At 38.9% G+C, this 24,370-nt stretch overlaps 1 protein-coding gene across 1 annotated transcript in view; it reads left to right on the forward strand.

Moving 5' to 3' along the window:
* Positions 1 to 823: 823 nt before the first annotated feature.
* The window catches only part of ehbp1 (EH domain binding protein 1), a 508,893-nt gene continuing 485,346 nt past the window's right edge, over positions 824 to 24,370 (forward strand). The window contains 2 exon segments of the mRNA XM_051919668.1: positions 824 to 1,311; positions 1,903 to 2,317. Coding sequence (XP_051775628.1) covers positions 2,214 to 2,317 — 104 coding nt within the window. The 5' untranslated portion in view covers positions 824 to 1,311; positions 1,903 to 2,213.

Genomic DNA, 24,370 nt, shown 5'->3' on the forward strand with positions numbered 1-24,370 from the left:
AACATTATTTAGTTCATTAAATTTTCATGCTTTGGAGATTAATATCTTCTGTTCATTACATGATCACATGCTTGTGAATTTCCCATTGGGATTAATAAAGTATCTATCTATCTATCTATCTTAAACACATCACCAATGTGGGCGTTCTGAATCTTTGAGAGACATTAGATCTGTGTTATTCTTCTCAATAGGGGACACCCTTTAGATTTGTTCACTACATGTAATAATAATAATAATACGTTATTGCAAGATCCTTTTCCGTACTCTAAATAAAATGACCTACAAAATATTTATCCAGCCTGTTTGCGCATTATGCTTTCTTACCTCGATATACAGGACATTTTTGCAGAATTTAGAAATCAGATCCACTGGTGCAAGGCTTTGCATTAAGAAAGGCCCGGATACTCATAATATGCTCAAGCAGCTATTAAATTTTTTGGGTATCTTTAAATTAATTTCCAACAAAACACAGTTGGAAAAATTGCCTGTCAGTGAAAAAGAGTTTTGGTGAAGTTTTATTTGTTATTGCAAAGGCAATAAGCTCGTGCATCAAACACTAAGGAATCCACAGAAAAACGATGACGGAAAAAAACCCAGTAAACTGAAATATTGTCGATACAGTAACGTCAAGTAGATTATACTTCATACGCCCGTTTCCTTCCACCTCTTTCTCTCTCTGTTTCTCTGAGCGCATACATGCAGATCAAGTTGAAGCCGCGGCATCGAACTTAATTGACATTTCCAGTAAACCAATGAATAGCTAGACTTATATAAACATCCCTCAGTGGCTCTCAAGAAGTAGCCAATCAGCAAAGCCATTCAAGCTGTCTAGGATTCCCCGCGTAAGGAGAAGGCCGGAGCTGCTTCCAGCTTGGCAGAACGAGTCTCCCACTAACCAACCTCAGCTGTGAATGACATCCCGATAAACCAATCCCTAAACAAAAATGGGAAACCCTCTTTAACACACCGAAGGACGGAGTGGCCAATTGCGTCTAACGAGGGGCGTTCCAGCGGCGTGCATTGCCCGTTGAGTGATAAGGAGAAAATGATGGAGGGGCTAAGGTTGAGTTTGTGTGACTGAGCTTGCTGGAATTTGGAGTCTTCACGGATTTAAACTGTTTGTTTGAGGAATTCTGTGGGTTGCTTTTTAACCCTTCAGCGTTTTAAATATATTAGGCCATTTTACGACTAGAATCGAAGTAGATGCCAGTCGCTGTTTTTTTATGCTTCTTTTAAGCAGAATGGCTGGTGCTGCAGAAGTAGTTGCCACCACTATACAGAAGAAGGGCTCGGGACTGATGAGTGGATAAGGTGAGTGAACCGCGAGACCTCGGGGAAAGTTAAACTGCGAGCGCTACGCGGCATTTTCCCTAAGGAAAATGAAAAACAGGGTGGAGCATGGGGCGATGGTTCTTGTGCCCAGCGGGTTTTAAGCGACTTGTCTCTGTCTGTCTGAGAAGCCGTCGGCAGCACGTATTCCCCCGCGACCTGGAGCTGCTTACCTTCCGAGCGGTTTATGGAGGGGGGGTGGTGGTGTTGGCTTTAGCTGTCATGTGCGGAAGATTGTCTTTGTTTACCGATCCACTACAGAGAGTACCGAATGGACGCCTGGTTGTTTTCATATTAGGAGAAGACCCAAAAATGAGTGTTCATATATAAGAAATTCCGAATCTGTTGATATTTGTCGAAGGTCGAAGCACTTTGTGGTTTTAGCTTGAGTCTGCAAGATCGGATTTCAAGTAGCTGTTGTTGATATGGCAACGGGAAAACTTCGTTAAAAGTCTACATTCAGCGCGAGTCGGTGAACCGGGCACGTTGCTCTAAATTGAGCCGGGGAGACGGCTTGAGGATGAGATAAATGATTTAATATAAGCTTTTGTTTCCTTCTCTCCTCCCTCATAGGTTGGCACTGTTGCAACTGGAATGAGTGAGTAGAAAACTGGGAACTTCCTCTTTTTCCAGCCATGCGTGTTCCTGTCAAACTTGGCCGTCTGTCACTGGAGAAGGATTTTTTTACGGGTGCATCTGCTTTCAACAGAAACACGTCGCCCCAGGGAGGAGCTCTGGGCTGCTAGGATCCAATTAGCCCTGTGTCATGTGCTTACTTACCACTGACCGGCTTGATCACGCTTAAAACATTATAGTTAAACACTTCTGGAATAAAAGGAATCTCCGGCAGGAGAAGCAGCGGGAAATCCTTTCCTCGCCGTAACATGGCTTCTGTATGGAAAAGGCTGCAGCGTGTAGGAAAGCATGCATCCAAATTCCAATTTGTCGCTTCCTACCAGGAGCTCATGGTGGAGTGTACCAAAAAATGGTAAGTGTCGATTCGTAGGGTAGTTTTGAAGGAATGCGGAGAGCCCGTTTGTGTGTGTGGGAGTGAGAGAGAATGAGAGAGACTGCAGCCTCCAGGAGGGATCATCTCCACCTCAACTTAGGATCTCTGGCGTCATCTACTTTCAACTTTCCTCAGACAACACCACTGATTTTGAGGAGCTTTTAAGTCTAAGATGCTGCAGGATACGTTACGTAGTTGCTACATAACTAACGAACTGCCTGACCTGATGTTATATTGAATGAGTTTCCACTATAAAAATCAGGAATCGGCTTACCAGTCCAGCTGCAGTTAATTAGCAGTCAGTGTGTTCAATGTGCTATGACATTTACAAATCACAAGTTAGTGAAATACATTATATTCATTAATGAATCTCAGTTCCTTTCTGTAGATTATGTAAGTGATTGTGGGCATTGTAGCAAGGTGCTTTTTAAGAAGTTTTTGGTTATCTCCTTTTTATCGATACACCAAATTACATAGCCAGCACAACATAGAGCAGGGGTATTGAATTGAAATTTAAAGCGGTGCGACCAACAACATTTTCTCCTAGCCAAGGTCCGAACATCACATTTGTGCAATGATTCTGATCACTATATATGTAGTCATTGAATATCTTAAATAATAAGCAAGGTATAGTTACTACAGCATTTCAACAATATTTATTTTCAATTTTCAGTAAGGATTTTAACCATGTGGACCCTTTGAATTTAATTGGCTTTGTATTTGTAGATAGATACTTTATTAATTCCAAGGGGAAATTCACATACTCCAGCAGCAGCATACTCATAAAGAAACAATATTAAATTTAAAGAGTGATTAAAAAATGCAGGTAAAACAGACAATAACTTTGTATAATGTTAACGTTTACACATAAACAACATATAAAATAACTAATAAAAAATATAAGTAGGCCTATTACATTCACATTTTAAGTAAAGATGAAAGAAAACAGAACCATCTGAATAAAACTAAAGTAGTAGTAGTAGAGCTTTATTGTCATCCTAACAATATACTTACAGTACACAGTGGGACGAAATATCGTCCTCCAGAGTAAAAAGGTGCAGTACACAAGATATATATAACTAAAAAACATATACAGTATTACGTAGTATTATTTATTCCAGAGAGTGAGTGGAGTAAAGAGTCCAGTGTGGAGGAGGGCAGCATGGTGTTCAGGAGCCGGACTGCTTGGGGAAAGAAACTATTGCACAATCTCGCAGACCTGCTCCTGATGCTGCAGAGTCGTCTTCCAGATGGAAGAGGAGTAAGCAGTTGGTGGGAGGGGTGGTGGGGGTCAGCCATGATGCTAGTGGCTTTATGAAGGCAGCGTGAGGTGTAGATCTCCTGCAGGCTGCGTAGAGAGCTGCCAATGATGCACTCAAAAGGGCCTATTTGAAAAAGTACAAACAAAGCTTTGGCTGGCCTCTTGCTCTTTATTTTTTATTTTTTTTACATTTTTCTACTTCAATCTTTTTAGATACTGCTTTGAACAAATAATTATCTTTAATGTTCTTTCTGCTTTCTTTCCATTTTATTATTCTACACAAGCTTCTACTTTTCATTTCTAGTGACAGAATTAGGCCTTTAGTTGCCCTGCCAGTAGTCTGAATCTTGGCTCAAATGGAGTTCATGCCATTCTCATGCACATATGTAGGTGTTCTTTGGTGAGCCTGGAATTATACTTTGTGTTAATAATGTTTATAGTGGAGAAAGCTAACTCACAGCTGTATGTAGATCAAAATATGGCCAAGTTGTGTAGTGCTACCTTGGTTAGACCTGGGAAAAGAGTTCTGGGAACAGTCTTAGCCAAAAACTAGCAGAATCAGTTACTCCCAAATGCTCTCTTAGTGCAACATTTGCTTGCAATATCTCCGCAGACAGAAATTACTGATCTGCATGTGCCAGCCTGAAGGTCTGTGTCACCTCTTTTGAAAATACTTTGACATCTTTAATCAGGAATGGATTCTGAATGAGCAGGAGGAGCTGCTGGCCAAGACTGAAGCTGTCAAACCATTTACGGTTTATTTGTGAAGTCAACATAAGGAGAAACATCTCTGTTTCCCTGAATCTGTTCCTACACCCTTGTGAAATGCACACACTCTCCTTGAAGATCTTCCTTGAACAATTCCAGTTTCTTCTGAAAGGAATGGACAGCTGTCATCAAATCACAAACTGAATTTTTCTTTCCCTGAAGCTTTAAATTGAGTTCATTGTGATGTGATGTCTACCAAAAGAGTTTTTTGAATGCAAATGCAGTGGTTGTGCCTGGCAATAGACAACACAACCAGAAAAGGAAGAAAACAAAACGAAGCAAGAAAATTGTCATAAGCCCTTGAAAAATGTACATAGGGTGTTGTTACTTGGCTATCCCATTTTGCAGCATCATGTGTTAGCTAGAAAAGCATCTGATGTTCAGTTTTGCACTTATCAAGTTGTTGCTTGTGGTGGTAAGTGATATTTCATAGGCAGAAGTTTGTAAGTTTGGTTAAGATTTATTTTAGCTTTCTATGATTACATTTTAGTTAGTTGGTACTCATTACGTTCCTGTTTTAAATACAGTGTAAATGTGCAGTCTTGAAAAGTAATACTGGTAAGTACACACTTTTCATAGTTTTTTTTTTTTTTTTCCTCCAAAACCTTTATTGTATGTTTACTAATGCTGTTACTCCTGGTATGCTATGAATTACATTGTAATTACTAAGGACATTTGGAGATTATTTAATGTTATGAACATAAAGTATTTACTGTGATGATACAGTATAAGGACTAGAGACAAATTTCACCATATCCAGATCAAAAAAGAAGGATCTGTTGTTATAGTGTTCAAATTATTTCCCCCTACTGTAAATATTGGTGGCTACACCAAAATCAGTAGATGTGGACTTAACCCATAGAACGTCGTTAGAGTCAGTGCGGACCAAATATAATCAAGATTTTATTTCTCCTGCAGTTAATGGCAATGCAGCATAGCTGTCTGGTGATTTGTTTTATGCTGATGTTGTTGCACTGTACAGTGTCATGCAAGATAATGGTTTCCTTTTCATTTAAAGAGTTGAGAATGAGAAACTGAAAAGTGTTTATGGTACCATACTTTTTACCATAGACATTATTAAAAATAAATAAGATTGTATTTGAAAGCTGGAGCTGCTTTAATAATTTAATTTGCTCACATTACTTGTGTTTGTCTAAAATGTAAAGTTTTTTTTACACCCATCAGTTTTGTATTGAAGGATAACAAGGCCTATCTTTTCTTCATAAGCCCATTTGACAGCGGCTGAACTACATTGATAGTACATGGCAATTAAACATTTTAAAGATGCTACAGCCAGAACAGTACACTTAGGATATTAGGAAACAGATTGAATTAATTGGATGACAGTTATTTTCAGTCTGGCTAAAATGCTTTATGTTAATTCTTTTCATATGGAGCATGATATTTCCGTTAAAATGTGGTGTAAAGCGTATCAGTTGTGGATTTACTTGTTCATTCTTGCAAGATAATACATTTAAAACAACATTCATTATTTGCATATTTTTGTTTGAAATGGTGTGTAACATATACTCATGGAATTTGCAGGAAGATTCTTGAAACATCATAACATGTACACGATTACAGCACAGATTCTAGCATTAGTAAACATATAATAATAACTTATGCAGTGCTTTTCTCACTACTCGCAGCGCTTTACATAGTGAGTGTGGAGCCACTTCAACCACCACTAATGTGTAGCACCCATCTGGATGATGCAACCGCAGCCATTTTTGCACAAGTACTCTCACCACGAATTGGCTGAGAGAGAATTAGCCAATTAGAGACAGGGGATGATTATGGGGCCAGAATGACTAGACTGGGGTGGGCAGTTTAGTCAGGACATCAGGATACACCCTACTCTAAGGATGCTCAGGGATCTTTTATGAGTACAGAGAGTCAGGACATTGTTTTTATATCTCATCTGAAGGACGGTGCCATTTTTACAGCACAGTGTCCCTGTCACTGCACTGGGCATTGGGATCCACATTCACACCCCAGAGTAATTGTCCCCTGCTGGCCTCACCAACACCTCTTCCAACAGCAACCCAAGCTTTTCCTACATGGTCTTCCATCCATGTACTGGCTGGCCCCAAACATGTGGATGACCTGTTTTGAAGTGCATGTTGTATGAACATATGACATTATGTTTAAAACATCATAGTCTTCCTGGATCCAAAAATGGTTTGACTCTGCTTCCTGGAAAAAAAAAAAAAACAAGTGCATAACTTAATGTAAATTATACAGTTGTCTGCTTGAATCTTTCAAGACAATTAACATTACAATTGACTTGGAAGTAGCAGAATTGCTTTCAGCATTATTTTGTTATTGAGTAGAGTAAAGCTGTCAACATTTTCACCTCCCGTTAACAATCCAGTGTTTGCTTTTATTTGTGAAATGCCGAATGTTTTATTATACACTTACATAGCTGTACCAACATTTAGGCAAATTAAATATCAGAGTGGACTGTAAATGGCTTATTGAAGAAATCTATGAAGGACATTGGGAGATGCTGTTAAGTATATGCAGTGAAGCATAGTCTCTGCATGTGAACTTTCTGATTTTTTTTTTTTTTTTTTGGGGGGACTCTTTTGTAAAATGCCAGACATTCGGTCATTCTTTTTATCAATCTAACTTCAAATATTATGTCATAGCTTATCCTTGAAATGGAGAGTGCAAGACTGATCCTCATGTGATGAGATTGTATTGTAGTACATGTCACTTGCACTCTAGGTTAGGGTACTCATGGTGGGCGTTGTTAGGAGTTTGATGATAAACTCTTATCATGATAAGTGATTACATGGTAATATTGTGAATTTGTTTTGATTTGCCGTGTATCAATTACTAGCAGTAATACCTGTGATGGAATTAAATGCAGATGCTGTCACTGGATAAAATCAGAATTTCTCCGACTAAACACAGCGTGGGAAGCAACTTTACCTACCTGTGCCAGTGTCCTAAAAATACCTCCTTTGGGCACTTCCATAAACTTAAGCAGATGCATCAAATTTCAGAATGATGCATAGCATATGATCTTCCCTTTTACAAATGCAGAATTGGTGCAAAAAGATCAAGATTGGTTTAATAATGTGGAGTTGCATACCAAACTACAAACACACATTCACCTTTATATTTTAAATAAAACTGAATTTTGCAATATATTGCAATTTTCCTTCTTTTATTTGGCTGAAGTTAAAATTGAAAATACTTCAAAAGTGTGCCTGCCTGTTGCACCTAATCGGAAAATCATTAATTCAGTACATTTTTTTTTTTTAAATTTCTTTTTCAGTCTTTACATTATGAATTGAAATACCAGTACTCTGTATACTGTATGGAACATAACACAAATTTAAACATCACCTAAAGTTAGAGCTGGGTATTCCTGGTGAGATGAGCTCTTATGTTTATAGTAGTGCCATTAAGCAATAACAGGTTTGTATATTTCAAAATTTAAAAATATATGATTTGAATTTATATGAATATGCATTTAAAATTCTTGGAGATACATAATTATACATTACCACACCATTTCACAAAAACTTATTAAACTTTCATACACAAGGGTTATGTGTTGTACACTGATCAGATTTCAAATACAGAGCGCAGAGAAAAGGTAGAAGCGTCTGTCTGCATTTTCAGTACCATGCACCATCACCAGTGTTTGTGTGTCTGCTTATATCCCTTCAGTGATCTCTTTTACAGGTAGCAAAACTTTACACTGGCTGTTACTGACTGAAATCAAAGGTTTCTTCTTTTTGGGTGCATACAATGTCTGCATGGCCCAGCCAGATCTAAACACTGGCATGGTGAATTGCTTGTGTACTAAAGTGACTTTAGCTACAGGTGGAAGTTCTATTTTACTTATGATGCCAAGCAGAGTTATGTTGTGGGGCAGCAGTCTTTTAGCCAGTGAAGCACTGTGAAGAAGCTATCTGTTGTTATGGGTCTGCCTTTGTTCAGAAATGGCTCCACAAGCTTTATGACCACAGATAGAAAGTCTTTGCCGTGGGTTGTAACTCAAAACACAGCTCTCAACAAAATGTTGCCAGATGACTCAAATTGCAGCAAACCTGTTGTTTTTCCACATGTTCTGCACGGTTGTCTTTGTTGTCAAAGCGCAAATGTCGCATGTTAGTTTGATAGTGGAAAACAGGACATCATATCTTTGATTGCCAGTACAACAAATAGTTGGAACATTAAAACAATCTAGACGAGAGCAGGCCATTCAGCCCAACAAAGCTCACCAGTCCTATCCACTAATTTCTTCCACAAAAACATCGTCGAGTTTTGAAAGTCCCTAAAGTCTTACTGTCTACCATACTACTTGGTAGCTTATTCCAAGTGTCTATCGCTCTTTTTGTAAAGAAAAACTTCCTAATGTTTGTGCGAAATTTACCCTTAACAAGTTTCCAACTGTGTCCATGTGTTCTTGATGAACTAATTTTAAAACAACCGTCTCGATGCATTGGACTAATTCCCTTCATAATTTTAAACAGTTCAATCATGTCACCTCTTAATCTTCTTTAGCTTAAACTGTATAGGCTCAGCTCTTTTAATCTTTCCTCATAATTCAACCCCTGTAGCCCTGGAATCAGCTTAGTCGCTCTTCTCTGGACCTTTTCTAGTGCTGCTATGTCCTTTTTGTAGTCTGGAGACCAAAACTGCACACAGTACTCCAGATAAGGCCTCGCCACTGCATTATAAAGGATAAGCAGAACCTCCTTCCTCTTTTCCTCCACACATCATGCTATATAACCTAACATTCTGTTAGCATTTTTAATGGCTTCTGAACACTTGTTGGGAATTCGATAGCTTAGAGTCCACTATGACTCCTAAATCCTTCTCATAAGATGTACTCTCAATTTTCCGACCTCTCATTGTGTATTCAAACCTAACATTTTTACTTCCTATGTGTAATGCTTTACATTTACTGACATTAAATTTCATCTGCCACAAATCTGCCCAAGCCTGTAGTATGCTATCCAAGTCCTTCTGTAATGATATAACAGATTCTAAATTATCAGCTAATCCACCTATCTAGGTATCATCTGCAAATGTAACCAGCTTGTTACTTATATTCCTATCTAAATGATATATAAAAATATAAATTATATACAGTATAATATAAATAAATAAATAAAAAACAGCAGCGGCCCTAGCACTGAACCCAGTGGAACACCACTGTTAACACTGGCCAATTTTGATAAGGTTCCTCTTTTTTTTTTTTTTTTTTTTTTTTTTTTTTGTAGGCAGAATTTTCATAGTTTTCTGAAAATAGTAGTATGGAATGGTCCTTTAGTGCAAAGTGGATAATTTAGCCTTCAGTTTTATCTGTCAGCTGGTGGTGTGATGCAGTCTTTAATTTTCATCCGACAATATTTGCAATTTTAATGTTTAATATCAAGCCCTGTACCCCCGTAGTAAAGCCAAAATCATCTCAAGTGTGCAACTTAAACAAAGATATAACAATTTATATTGGGATCTCCATAGCAACAGGGACTGTAGAAACAATACATTTTAATAGCAATATGCCATCTGTGGCAATGCAAAAGCAAAGCGTTTTTGTCAGTGAAGTGACTTCTGTGGGAATGCAGACTCGATTCATTTCATACAATTGCCAGTTTCAATGCATTTCTTCTAAGTTCCCATAGATGGCACAAACCAGCAGTGTAGTGAATATAAATATCCATCCATTTTCCAACCCGCTGAATCCGAACACAGGGTCACGGGGGGTCTGCTGGAGCCAATTCCAGCCAACACAGGGAACAAGGCAGGAACCAATCCCGGGCAGGGTGCCAACCCACCGCAGGACACACACAAACACACCCACACACCAAGCACACACTAGGGCCAATTTAGAATCGCCAATCCACCTAACCAGCATGTCTTTGGACTGTGGGAGGAAACCGGAGCGCCCGGAGGAAACCCACGCAGACACGGGGAGAACATGCAAACTCCACGCAGGGAGGACCCGGGAATCGAACTCAGGTCCCCAGGTGTCCCAACTGCGAGGCAGCAGCGCTACCTACTGCGCCACCGTGCCGCCCTGAATATAAATATGCTGCAACAAAAAATATTGCAATGCTGTACAATATACTACAAACTCCCCCTACCCCTGCAGTTTAGCATTGGCAGGCATCATATGAATTAGACCCAAAATGTAAGTCTAGCAATAATTTGCATTACTCAAGTCTAAGAATGTGAAATAAAAAGTGCTGGTTTATTATATTTGTGCTACATGTGCTAATGCACTCCCCATCAGTTACTTATCTACTGTGTGTCTCATGGTAGAAGATCTATATGATGTAACCATTGCACTGAGAAATCATTTTTGGGTAGAGAATGTAAAGAAAGCATTACTTTATTTTTTAGAAGCTTGGAAAGGAAAATTAGTCCTTTGAAAGATTTTGCATCTGTATTATTCCAATACTTTTAATTTCAGTGCAGCAATAAATAAATAGCTGCCCTTGTTTATTGTAGAGTTGGTGTGTAATAGTGTCTAAGAAGTTGTACTGTTATCCTCAAAGTCTGTCTGATATATAATACCAAAGAACCTCACGTTGTGAGACTCTGAGCAAGCTGCCTTAACCAGCTTGTTTGTAAGTTGCTTTTAATAACTCTCAGCACAATAATCAGTTGCAAATGTTGTAGATAGTAAAGGACCCATGACTTAGCACAAGTGTGATCAGTAGTATTTTTAAGACTGTATAATGCTGTTTTATGATGATTGTTAGGATGATGGCAGTTTGTGTGTGTGGTTCTGATAAGAAATATACAGTGGTGTGAAAAACTATTTGACCCCTTCCTGATTTCTTATTCTTTTGCATGTTTGTCACACAAAATGTTTCTGATCATCAAACACATTTAACCATTAGTCAAATATAACACAAGTAAACACAAAATGCAGTTTGTAAATGGTGGTTTTTATTATTTAGGGAGAAAAAAAAATCCAAACCTACATGGCCCTGTGTGAAAAAGTAATTGCCCCCTGAACCTAATAACTGGTTGGGCCACCCTTAGCAGCAATAACTGCAATCAAGCGTTTGCGATAACTTGCAATGAGTCTTTTACAGCACTCTGGAGGAATTTTGGCCCGCTCATCTTTGCAAAATTGTTGTAATTCAGCTTTATTTGAGGGTTTTCTAGCATGAACCGCCTTTTTAAGGTCATGCCATAGCATCTCAATTGGATTTAGGTCAGGACTTTGACTAGGCCACTCCAAAGTCTTCATTTTGTTTTTCTTCAGCCATTCAGAGGTGGATTTGCTGGTGTGTTTTGGGTCATTGTCCTGTTGCAGCACCCAAGATCGCTTCAGCTTGAGTTGACGAACAGATGGCCGGACATTCTCCTTCAGGATTTTTTGGTAGACAGTAGAATTCATGGTTCCATCTATCACAGCAAGCCTTCCAGGTCCTGAAGCAGCAAAACAACCCCAGACCATCACACTACCACCACCATATTTTACTGTTGGTATGATGTTCTTTTTCTGAAATGCTGTGTTCCTTTTACACCAGATGTAACGGGACATTTGCCTTCCAAAAAGTTCAACTTTTGACTCATCAGTCCACAAGGTATTTTCCCAAAAGTCTTGGCAATCATTGAGATGTTTCTTAGCAAAATTGAGACGAGCCCTAATGTTCTTTTTGCTTAACAGTGGTTTGCGTCTTGGAAATCTGCCATGCAGGCCGTTTTTGCCCAGTCTCTTTCTTATGGTGGAGTCGTGAACACTGACCTTAATTGAGGCAAGTGAGGCCTGCAGTTCTTTAGACGTTGTCCTGGGGTCTTTTGTGACCTCTCGGATGAGTCGTCTCTGCACTCTTGGGGTAATTTTGGTCGGCCGGCCACTCCTGGGAAGGTTCACCACTGTTCTATGTTTTTGCCATTTGTGGATAATGGCTCTCACTGTGGTTTGCTGGAGTCCCAAAGCTTTAGAAATGGCTTTATAACCTTTACCAGACTGATAGATCTCAATTACTTCTGTTCTCATTTGTTTCTGAATTTCTTTGGATCTTGGCATGATGTCTAGCTTTTGAGGTGCTTTTGGTCTACTTCTCTGTGTCAGGCAGCTCCTATTTAAGTGATTTCTTGATTGAAACAGGTGTGGCAGTAATCAGGCCTGGGGGTGGCTACGGAAATTGAACTCAGGTGTGATACACCACAGTTAGGTTATTTTTTAACAAGGGGGCAATTACTTTTTCACACAGGGCCATGTAGGTTTGGATTTTTTTTCTCCCTAAATAATAAACACCATCATTTAAAAACTGCATTTTGTGTTTAATTGTGTTATATTTGACTAATGGTTAAATGTGTTTGATGATCAGAAACATTTTGTGTGACAAACATGCAAAAGAATAAGAAATCAGGAAGGGGGCAAATAGTTTTTCACACCACTGTATGTAGTATAACAATTTTTCCTTTTGTGGTTTTCTTTTCACATATTGTTACAAACACACAGTAAGTTCTATGTCGTGTAAACATTCATTTAGCTAATTTCTTGTTTTTTTCTGTTTCCTTAACCTTTTATTTTATGGATACACTCTTGTATGTAGCGATTTCATGAGCCACTGTTTTTGAAGCTAGAGTGCTTCTTGAAAAGTAAGCCACTCGGCCAATTAATCTGACTTAAAGGTTTAAGGAAGTGACTAAGTTTAAAATCAGAGAAGTGGGCTGCTTGCATATTTTATTCTACATTCCTAAGACTTATTCAGAAAAAGTTTCATCTTATGTTTACAATAAAAAATTCTTTTCAATTTTCATGAACTTGCCCATTCTTTTCTAGTCACAGTATTAGCCAGCTGTTCGATGGTGATCTAGATTTAATTTTTTCTTTTTTACCAGTAGGACTGGCTTTCATGCTTACTGTTTATTTTTCTTTGTTGCAAATAAGGGTGTAATTGATGCATCTCTTTAGTAACTGTTGACATTCAGCAGTAATTACAGTAGAGATTTGGTCTTGGATCCTGAGCAATTGGTGGCCATGGACCCTACTAAGTGAAATATAGAACAGTCCATTTTGCTGCCAAAAGCAACCTGATTATTGAATACGATAAAAAAGTAAAAAGGATGCTTTATTTTGCTTCCAAACATCAGAATCTCACAAAATCCCTTGCCTTCTGTCTGTGATGTCGCTGCATAGCACTGTGCACCTTTCAATGTAGGTTGAGCTATTTTTCACCTTACATATTCATTTAATGCAGATTTTGTTTTGTACAAGTGTGTAGTTACAGCTTCCTTTAAGTGATAGTAATTAATTCCATAATGTTTGTGCAATATTTTCATTATTCTTCCAATGATGCATAGAATTTACATTAAATATTTATAAACTGATATCATTGAGTTGTTTATTTTATCCAGGAAAACTTGTCTCTTTGTAGTGCCTATAGTCGTTTTTGAGTTTTCTTCCAGTAATACATGATGAGATTTCAAGTGTTTCTTCAAGCTGGGGCTAGGCGATATGAACGTAAATTGATACTGTAATTGTTTTGAGTCAAAATGTGATATGTGATATTTTTCAATATGGGAGGTATTTTTCGTACGTGGATTACTCGTTTAGCCGGATGTAATTGTTGATGATTTGGCATGATACTGGATCTGTCGGTTTTTTGAAACTCTTGCTGAATGTGTTGTCATAGCAACACATCCAAATCCTCAAACCTGCTCGGAGCAGGTTTGTTCTATGTAAACAAGGATTAGCTCACACACTTAATCAGTGTCCATGCGTGGAATTCATTCAGTCATGACTTCGCCGTACATTAATGAGCGACCAATTGATATTGGTACGCAAATTATAAGAAGAGAATTTCATATAGAGAGGGTTTTGCGCGATCGGCAAGATCCTTTATTGCTCCCGGAGGAAATTCTTTTCGAAAGATACCGCTTTAGCCGAGGGGGAATATTGTACCTCAAAAATGTATTAGGACCTTATATTCGAAGTCAAACTCGGTGAAGTCGGGCTCTCACAACCACACAGACAGTATGTATTGCTTTGAGGTTTTTTGCAAGTGGCACTTTTTTTATATACTGTAGACGATGCGGAAATTCTAAGAATTGCCTGCACTTTTAGATAGTCTGTTTGGCTCTGAAATATTTCCTTTGGGTTTTCATAGTGTTTCCTGGACACCTGCGTGTGCAGACAATAAAAGAGGCGTTTCATGCCATTGCAGGTAGGTAATACACAGGCAAAAACACCCACAGTTCCATAAAGAATCTCGCAATCAGCCTAACATTCTCATTACCCAGGATTTCCAAATGTGATTGGGGCACATGGGACTGATCAGAGTGGAGTTTGATTTGGAAAATGTACCTTTGTGAATTTCCTCCTGGGATTAATAAAGTATCTATCTGTCTATCTATCTCTATCTATCCTCCTTATGAATAATCAGACAGTGTCTTCATCAAATATTTGACCTTTGTCAATATCGCGTTGGTCAGACACAGGTTCTAAGGATATGACATTCCCTACAACTGACCCAATATAAAAAGAGGGCTATATGGAACATACATATGGCACACATTGAGGACAAATATATGCAATGACCATCCTTTATCTGAAATGAAGTGGCCACACCATCCTGCCACTGATTCTGAGGAGGAGCTTCCCCCTGGAATGCCCTCAGAAACAGGACGATGGGCATTTTGCTGTAGAGCCAACTCTTCTGCAGGGGTTAGGTCTGGACCGCGTGGACCTCCACCTGTTTTTTGCTTGTCTGCCTTCTTATTAGCTTTACAATTAATGTTCTTTACATTATATATGATTCTTTATGTCAACAATTCTTTAAATAGTTATATACCAATATTTACCAGTTTGAAGTATATTCTTGTACTTCACTTTAACCTGTTCCCATGTTCTCCTTGTGCTCACGTTTGATCTGGAATTATGACATATTAAATAATAATTAATCTGACACATAGGAAATGAAACGGTGCTTTCAGTAAGTACAATGCACACGCGTTTAATTTGTCGGCCACTTTTTGCCAGCCGTCTTTTCTGGTTTGGGCTGCTTTTGCAGTGTTACCCCTTGTGCATTTTAAATCTTGAAATCCTTCGAGTAACTAACTAACTAACTAACTAACACACACGTACACACACGCAGCTTGTGTGGGGAAAAAAAAAAAATGCACCCGTTCTTTCATCATTTTGTTACAGCCTATCAAAGACTTGCTGATCATGTTTTCTAGACTCAATATATATGGGCTTTTCACTCAGCATGGGCACGCGCGTTCATCTCGGATGATTAGATCCAGCTAGACTAATCTACTACGCGGCTGTGTTTGAAAAACGACTTATCCCGGATGAGTTTCACCGGCATTAACTCATCCAAGATCAGGCATCTGATCTTGGATGATTTAAGCGACGTATGGAAAATACCCCCATGATCTTAAAATACCTTATAGATTGAAAATCGGCATTCTATTGACATGTACGTACAACCCCAATTCCAAAAAAGTTGGGATGCTTTATTAAATGTAAATAAAAACAATGCAGTGATCTGTAAATCTAATGTGAATAATATATGGATTTATTAGAACACAGAAAACATACCAAATGTTTAAACTGAGAAAGTGTACCATTTTAAGAAAAGAATGAGATCATTTTGAATTTGATGGCAACAACTCGTCTCAAAAAGGTTAAGAAAGAGCCATATTTACCACTGTGAAGCATTCCCTTTTCTTTTAACAACAATCCGTAAATGTCTGGGAACTGAGGAGACCATTTGCTAGACTTTTGAGAGGGGAATATTTTCCCATTCTTTGTCTGGTATAGGATTCTAGTTGCTCAACAGTCCTGGGTCATCTTTGTTGTAATTTCCATTTCAAGATGCACCAAATGTTTTCAAATGGTGAAAGGTCTAGACTGCAGGCAGGCCAGTTCAGCACCCAGGCTCTTCTATCACAAAGCCATGCTGTTGTAATAGATGTAGTATGTGGTTTAGCATTGTCTTGCAGAAATATGCAAGGCCTCCCTTGAAAAAAACTAAAGTCTGGATGAGAGCATATGTTGCCTTAAAACCTATATGTATCATTTAGTATTGATGGTGCCTTTCCAGATGTACAAGCTGCCAGTTCCATAGGTACTAATGCACCACCATCAGAGATGTAGGATTTTGAACTGAGCACTAATAACAAGTTGGATGGTCCCTGTCAACATTTAGTCCAGAGGATGCTGCATCCATGTTTTCCAAAAAGAATTTCAAATTTCTATTTGTTTGACCGCAGAACAGTTTTCCATTTTTCCTCAATCCATTTTAAATGAGTTTTGTCCCAGAGAAGACAGTGGCATTTCTGGATCATGTTCACATGTGACTTCTTTGCATGATAGAGCTTTAACCTGCAATTCTGGATGCCACTGTGAACTGTGTTCAGAATGATTTCTGGGAGTGTTCTTGAGCCGATGCAGTGATTTCCATGCTGGAATCATGCCTGTGTTTAATTCAGTGCCACCTGAGGGCCTGAAAATCATGGGCATCCAGTATCGATTTTCTGCCTTGTTGCTTGCACAAAGAGATTTCTCCAGATTCTTGGAATATTTTGATGATATTACATACTCTAGATTCAAAGTCCTCTCAATTTTACCCATAAGACGCACTTTTTTTTCCCCAAAAGAAGGTTGGAAATGTCTGTGCGTCTTATGGAGCGAATATTGCGTCACAGACCGTGATGTGTATTACCTGACAAAAGTCGACATCCAGGGGTAGAGGGCGACAAAACTCACTGTTACGTTACAGGCATTCCCTCTGTGCTTGGAGGAATGTTAGACTCATTGACTCGGCATCTAATCCTTGCGTGTGCATGAGTTGCGAAATGTAAACAAAGGCAAGATGGCATCGACATCTCACGAGGGAGCGAAGCGAGTGCAGAAAACAAAATACTCGGCAGACGATGTTTTGCGCATTATCACTGAGTCGGACTCTGATTTTTTTCAGAATCTGATTTTGTTGAGAGTGATCAGGAGATCGAACAAGAGAGTGAGGAACTGGCATCAGCTGATCGGGACACCAGCCGATGCCGCTCCAGCTGAGCATATTCGTGCAGCCGATGCACCTATGGCAAGGTTCATGTGGGAGGAATACCTAGACATTGATCCGTGGGAGCCAAACTGGCTACTGGACTTCACAAGACGTATGGCTTGCTGTTGGACACGATGATTACCAGCTGCTGGACTACTTCAGGCTGTTCTTTCCTGAAGCTGCCTTTCAGCTACTGTCAGACGAGACAAACAGGTATGCAGAGCAATTTTTTGAATCGAGGGCTGTGCTTGCACCACATTCTCGTTTTTCAAACTGGAAACCCACAACAAAACACGAGATGAAGGGCTTTGTGGCATTACAAATATAGATGGGACTAGACTGGTGATATAACTTCAGGGAGCATTGGTCCAAACGTGTTTGTCTCCTGGTGGCTTTGGACAGGTTATGCCGCGTGATGATAGGTATGTGCTCCTGCAAAGTGATTGTGAGCAACTGAGCGTCATAAATTCTGACACTAGTGATGAGGGGTTTGCATAAAACTAGAAGAGTGCTTGAACCTTAAAGTCTCTCCTTATTTGTTAATGACAGTGATGATGTTTCTTAATACCGCTGTTGAATTTTCATGGTTGAAATATTATTCTGCTATATTTTATTAAACATATTAGTACACCATTTGGTTCAGAATATTTTTTTTTCTTGTTTTCCTCCTCTAAACCTAGGTGCATCTAATGGTCAGGTGCGTCTTATGGTGCAAAAAATACGGTACTTAGAGATACATTATTTTGAAATTGTTCCTCAATATGTAGACGCAGGTTTTTGCATATTGGTGAACCCATCTTTACTTCTGAGAGACTCTGTCTCTCTAAGGAGCACTTTTTATACCCAATCATGCTACTGACCTGTTGCCAATTAACCTAATTAGTTGCAATATATTCCTCTAGCTTGTTTCTTTCTTGGCACCATTTACTTTTCCAGCCTTTTGTTGCCCCCGTCCCAACTTTTTTTGAATAGTGTTGCTGCCAACAAATTCAAAACAAGCTAATATTTTTTCATGAAATAGTAAAATGTTTCACTTTCAACATTTAATGTTTTTTATGTTCTATTTTGAATAGAAAATATGGGCTTATGAGATTTATAAATCATTGCATTCTGTTTTTATTTACAGTGTCCCAACTTTTTTGGAATTGGGGTTGTACATGTTTTGTATACATAGTCCTAAACCTGATATATTTCCTCACAATAATAATATGAAATATTAGCGAAGGAACCTCCCCTCCCCCTTTTTAACTATTTCATGAATAGCTTTGCGTCAAAGAATCTTTTCAAATGTTTTTTTTCTCAACTATTTGTTTATGTTTCCTTTTTGCTCTCTCACTCCCTCTCTGTTTTTATATGAGAAAAATACAGAGCTCTTGATTCATCCCTCTGCTAATCACAGATCATAATACATATACTGTATGTGTAATGTACATGTTATATGACTTACATAATTAGGAACCATTCTAAATTATGTGTTTGCATGTACATGGTTTTTCTTGTGGTATTTATAACAGTTAGTAACTTAGTAAGTACTTTATTTGCAGCTAGGCATCTCATATTTTGCATTTAAGTTTTTAATGGAAGCTTCCTGAATCTTTTTTACTCTAGTATAAATAGGTATTTTACAGGGCTAGCACTAGGGAAGAGTCTGTAAGCAACTCTTGAAATCCCAAATAGGGCGGGGATATTTTGGTGGACACTGAGCCGTTTCAACTACCTGAAAATTTACTTTTGCTTTCTGCTCCAATGACCACTAATGTAATGTCTCTCAGTTAAAAGTTGCTATTACAAAAATCACACAGGTTTTTATTTAATTTATATTTTATTATCCTATTATTAACCCCTGCTCATAAAAGTAGTATGGTAGTATATTTGACTTCCTCTAGTAATTTTTACAGATTAGCAGATTACTTGGACAACATATTTAGCTATATTAATGGAAAATTAATGCGCTCTACATTGAATATCCCTTATTGTCATTAGGAAGCTTAAACTCAGAATGAAAATACAATGTATGATACTGCAGTTTACTCCGTAAAAATACAGATATTCAATAATTCACATAAACAAAAAAATATGAGGAAGGCTTCTAATATATAAGTGGCAGAGACAGTGTGAAATGGGACAACGACTTGTGTGCTGCATTGACCTCTCACTTCTGATGTGATGTGAATTAATGGTTAGTTTAGCTATTTGACCGCTCGTAGAAAGTAATAGTATTTTTCTGTGTGCAGGTTAAATGTGTTTTATGCAAGAAAAGTTTGTTTTTTAATACAATAAGTCACTGCAGCAGTTATCCCCTTACAAATGCAGCTTGTCTGCTTAGCTGGAACCAGTTTTGCTGGGAAGGTGGGAAGGCACGTTGCAGGTGCCACGTGTGCCTGGATGGTTTCATCTTGTGCAGCAACATGTTTTATCTTCAGATGATGCTGTACTGCTTGAACTATCATCCTGGAGAAAACCAAACCAAAACAGCAGTGCTATCCCTACATATTCTAACCGCTTATTCTTTTTGTCCTTGCACAGTATTTTTTCTACATTCATCACTGCCAGGCATCTTGGATAAAGTCAACATAAACATGCTTACAAAGAATGGTGGAAACTGGTGGTTATATTTTAGTGTGTGTGTATGTGTATGTATATGGACGACACGGTGGCGCAGTGGGTAGCGCTGCTGCCTTGCAGTTAGGAGACCCGGGTTCACTTCCCGGATCCTTCCTGCGTGGAGTTTGCATGTTCTCCCCGTGTCTGCGTGGGTTTCCTCCCACAGTCCAAAGACATGCAGGTTAGGTGCATTGTATTATGTATGTATGTATGTGTATATACGTATGTATATATGTATGTATGTATATGTATATACAGTGCATCCGGAAAGTATTGACAGCGCATCACTTTTTCCACATTTTGTTATGTTACAGCCTTATTCCAAAATGGATTAAATTAATTTTTTTCCTCAGAATTCTACACATAACACCCCATAATGAGAACGTGAAAAAAGTTTACTTGAGGTTTTTGTAAATTTATTAAAAATAAACTGAGAAATCACATGTGCACAAGTATTCACAGCCTTTGCTCAATACTTTGTCGATGCACCTTTGGCAGCAATTACAGCCTCAAGTCTTTTTGAATATGATGCCACAAGCTTGGCACACCTATCCTTGGCCAGTTTCGCCCATTCCTCTTTGCAGCACCTCTCAAGCTCCATCAGGTTGGATGGGAAGCGTCGGTGCATAACCATTTTAAGATCTCTCCAGAGATGTTCAATCGGATTCAAGTCTGGGCTCTGGCTGGGCCACTCAAGGACATTCACAGAGTTGTCCTGAAGCCACTCCTTTGATATCTTGGCTGTGTGCTAAGGGTCGTCGTCCTGCTGAAAGATGAACGTCGCCCCAGTATGAGGTCAAGAGTGCTCTAGAGCAGGTTTTCATCCAGGATGTCTCTGTACATTGCTGCAGTCATCTTTCCCTTTATCTTGACTAGTCTCCCAGTTCCTGCCGCTGAAAAACATCCCCACAGCATGATGCTGCCACCACCATGCTTCACTGTAGGGATGGTATTGGCCCGGTGATGAGCGGTGCCTGGTTTCCTCCAAACGTGACGCCTGGCATTCACACCAAAGAGTTCAATCTTTGTCTCATCAGACCAGAGAATTTTCTTTCTCATGGTCTGAGAGTCCTTCAGGTGCCTTTTGGCAAACTCCAGGCGGGCTGCCATGTGCCTTTTACTAAGGAGTTCCTTCCGTCTGGCCACTCTACCATACGGGCCTGATTGCTGGATTGTTGCAGAGATGGTTATCCTTCTGGAAGGTTCTCCTCTCTCCACAGTGGACCTCTGGAGCTCTGACAGAGTGACCATCGGGTTCTTAGTCATCTCCCTGACTAAGGCCTTTCTCCCCCGATCACTCAGTTTAGATGGCCGGCCAGCTCTAGGAAGAGTCCTGGTGGTTTCGAACTTCTTCCACTTACGGATGATGGAGGCCACTGTGCTCATTGGGACCTTCAAAGCAGCAGAAAATTTTCTGTAACCTTCCCCAGATTTGTGCCTCGAGACAATCCTTTCTCGGAGGTCTACAGACAATTCCTTTGACTTCATGCTTGGTTTGTGCTCTGACATGAACTGTCACCTGTGGGACCTCATATAGACAGGTGTGTGCCTTTCCAAATCATGTCCAATCAACTGAATTTACCACAGGTGGACTCCAATTAAGCTGCAGAAACATCTTAAGGATGATCAGGGGAAACAGGATGCACCTGAGCTCATTTTTGAGCTTCATGGCAAAGGCTGTGAATATTTATGTACATGTGCTTTTTCTTTTTTTCTTTTTAATAAATTTGCAAAAACCTCAAGTAAACTTTTTTCACGTTGTCATTATGGGGTGTTGTGTGTAGAATTCTGAGGAAAAAAAAATGAATTTAATCCATTTTGGAATAAGGCTGTAACATAACAAAATGTGGAAAAAGTGATGCGCTGTGAATACTTTCTGGATGCACTATAATATATATATATATATATATATATATATATTTGCAGATGGAGATCCACAAAGGGAGAAAAATGAATCACATATCATAAAGTAGTTTTTATTCCTGAGCTTTCAACCCCTGCTAGGGGTCTTCATCAGAGGATAATGCTTAGACTTACAAGAATCAAAGGCAATGTATAGCAAAAAATTACGTGGGGGAGGTGGCTAAGTTAGTGTGATCGGATGGGGGGGTGGTATTGGGTGTAAAGTCTTGTTTATTATGAATATGTTCTTCTTAAGTTTGCATATGCTGGATTTATGTCCAAGTGTCTGTTGATGGCGTTCTCATTTGATAACCAAGATTCGGCCAGCTCTCTGGCACTTTTTTAAATATGTATATGTACAGTTGGGTCCATAAATATTTGGACAGAGACAACTTTTTTCTAATTTTGGTTCTGTACATTACCACAATGAATTTTAAATGAAACAACTCAGATGCAGTTGAAGTGCAGACTTTCAGCTTTAATTCAGTGGGGTGAACAAAACGATTGCATAAAAATGTGAGGCAACTAAAGCATTTTTTTAACACAATCCCTTCATTTCAGGGGCTCAAAAGTAATTGGACAAATTAAATAACTGGAAATAAAATGTTCATTTCTAATACTTGGTTGAAAACCCTTTGCTGGCAATGACAGCCTGAAGTCTTGAACTCATGGACATCACCAGATGCTGGATTTCCTCCTTTTTAATGCTCTGCCAGGCCTTTACTGCAGCGTCTTTCAGTTGCTGTTTGTTTGTGGGCCTTTCTGTCTGAAGTTTAGTCTTCAACAAGTGAAATGCATGCTCAATTGGGTTAAGATCAGGTGACTGACTTTGCCATTCAAGAATTTTCCACTTCTTTGCTTTAATAAACTCCTGGGTTGCTTTGGCTGTATGTTTTGGGTCATTGTCCATCTGTATCATGAAATGTCGCCCAATCAATTTGCCTGCATTTAGCTGGATTTGAGCAGACAGTATGTCTCTGAACACCTCAGAATTCATTCGGCTGCTTCTGTCCTGTATCACATCATCAATAAACACTAGTTTCCCAGTGCCACTGGCAGCCATGCACGCCCAAGCCATCACACTGCCTCCACCGTGTTGTACAGATGATGTGGTATGCTTTGGATAATGAGCTGTTCCACGACTTCTCCATAATTTTTTCTTGCCATCATTCTGGTAGAGGTTGATCTTGGTTTCATCTGTCCAAAGAATGTTTTTCCAGAACTGTGCTGGCTTTTTTTAGATGTTCTTTGGCAAAGTCCAATCTAGCCTTTCTATTCTTGAGGCTTATGAGTGGCTTGCACTTTGCAGTGCACCCTCTGTATTTACTTTCATGCAATCTTCTCTTTATGGTAGACTTGGATATCGATATGCCTACCCCCTGGAGAGTGTTGTTCATTTGGTTGGCTGTTGTGAAGGGGTTTCTCTTCACCATGGAAATGATTCTGCGATCATCTACCACTGTTGTCTTCCGTGGACGTCCAGGTCTTTTTGTGTTGCTGAGTTCACCAGTGCTTGCTTTCTTTCTCAGGATGTACCAAACTGTAGATTTTGCCACTCGTAATATTGTAGCAATTTCTCGGATGGGTTTTTTCTGTTTTTGCAGCTTAAGGATGGCTTCTTTCACCTGCATGGAGAGCTCCTTTGACCGCATGTTGTCTGTTCACAGTAAAATCTTCCACATGCAAGCACCACACTTCAAATCAACTCCAGGCCTTTTATCTGCTTAATTGATAATGACATAATGACGGACTTGCCCACACCTGCCCATGTAATAGCCTTTGAGTCAATTGTCCAATTACTTTTGAGCCCCTGAAATGAAGGGATTGTGTTAAAAAAATGCTTTAGTTGCCTCACATTTTTATGCAATCATTTTGTTCACCCCACTGAATTAAAACTGAAAGTCTGCACTTCAACTGCATCTGAGTTGTTTCATTTAAAATTCATTGTGGTAATGTACAGAACCAAAATTAGAAAAAAGTTGTCTCTGTCCAAATATTTATGGACCTAACTGTATATACTGTATGTATATGTATTATGTGTGTATACATGTGTGAGATATATATGCAAGCTCAGGAATAAAAACTACTTTGATACGGGATTCATTTTTTTCTTCCTTTGTGGATCTCCAGCTGCAAATATGCAAACCGTATCACAGACCTTCTCTTCCGTGTATATATGTGCATATGTATGTATATATGTGTATATGTATGTATATTTTTCTGTAGTAATAAATGCACATTATAGTAGGTTAAACAATGACATAAAATCAAATTGTGTAACATTCATAAAAACTATTTCTAATATTCAACATTTTTGCTTATCTTGAACATGAATTATTTTTTTATTTTATTTTATAAATGTGCTGTGGTGTTGATATAGCCAGTGAAGTAATAGTAGAGAAGCCTAACTCACATAGGTAGAATACAGCAAAGCAAAGTTGAATGGCCACAGTCATCTGCCCTGTGATTGGGAACTCTTTCTCCATACCAAGC

This window comes from Erpetoichthys calabaricus, chromosome 15, assembly GCF_900747795.2.
Source record: "Erpetoichthys calabaricus chromosome 15, fErpCal1.3, whole genome shotgun sequence".
Lineage (NCBI taxonomy): Eukaryota > Metazoa > Chordata > Cladistia > Polypteriformes > Polypteridae > Erpetoichthys > Erpetoichthys calabaricus.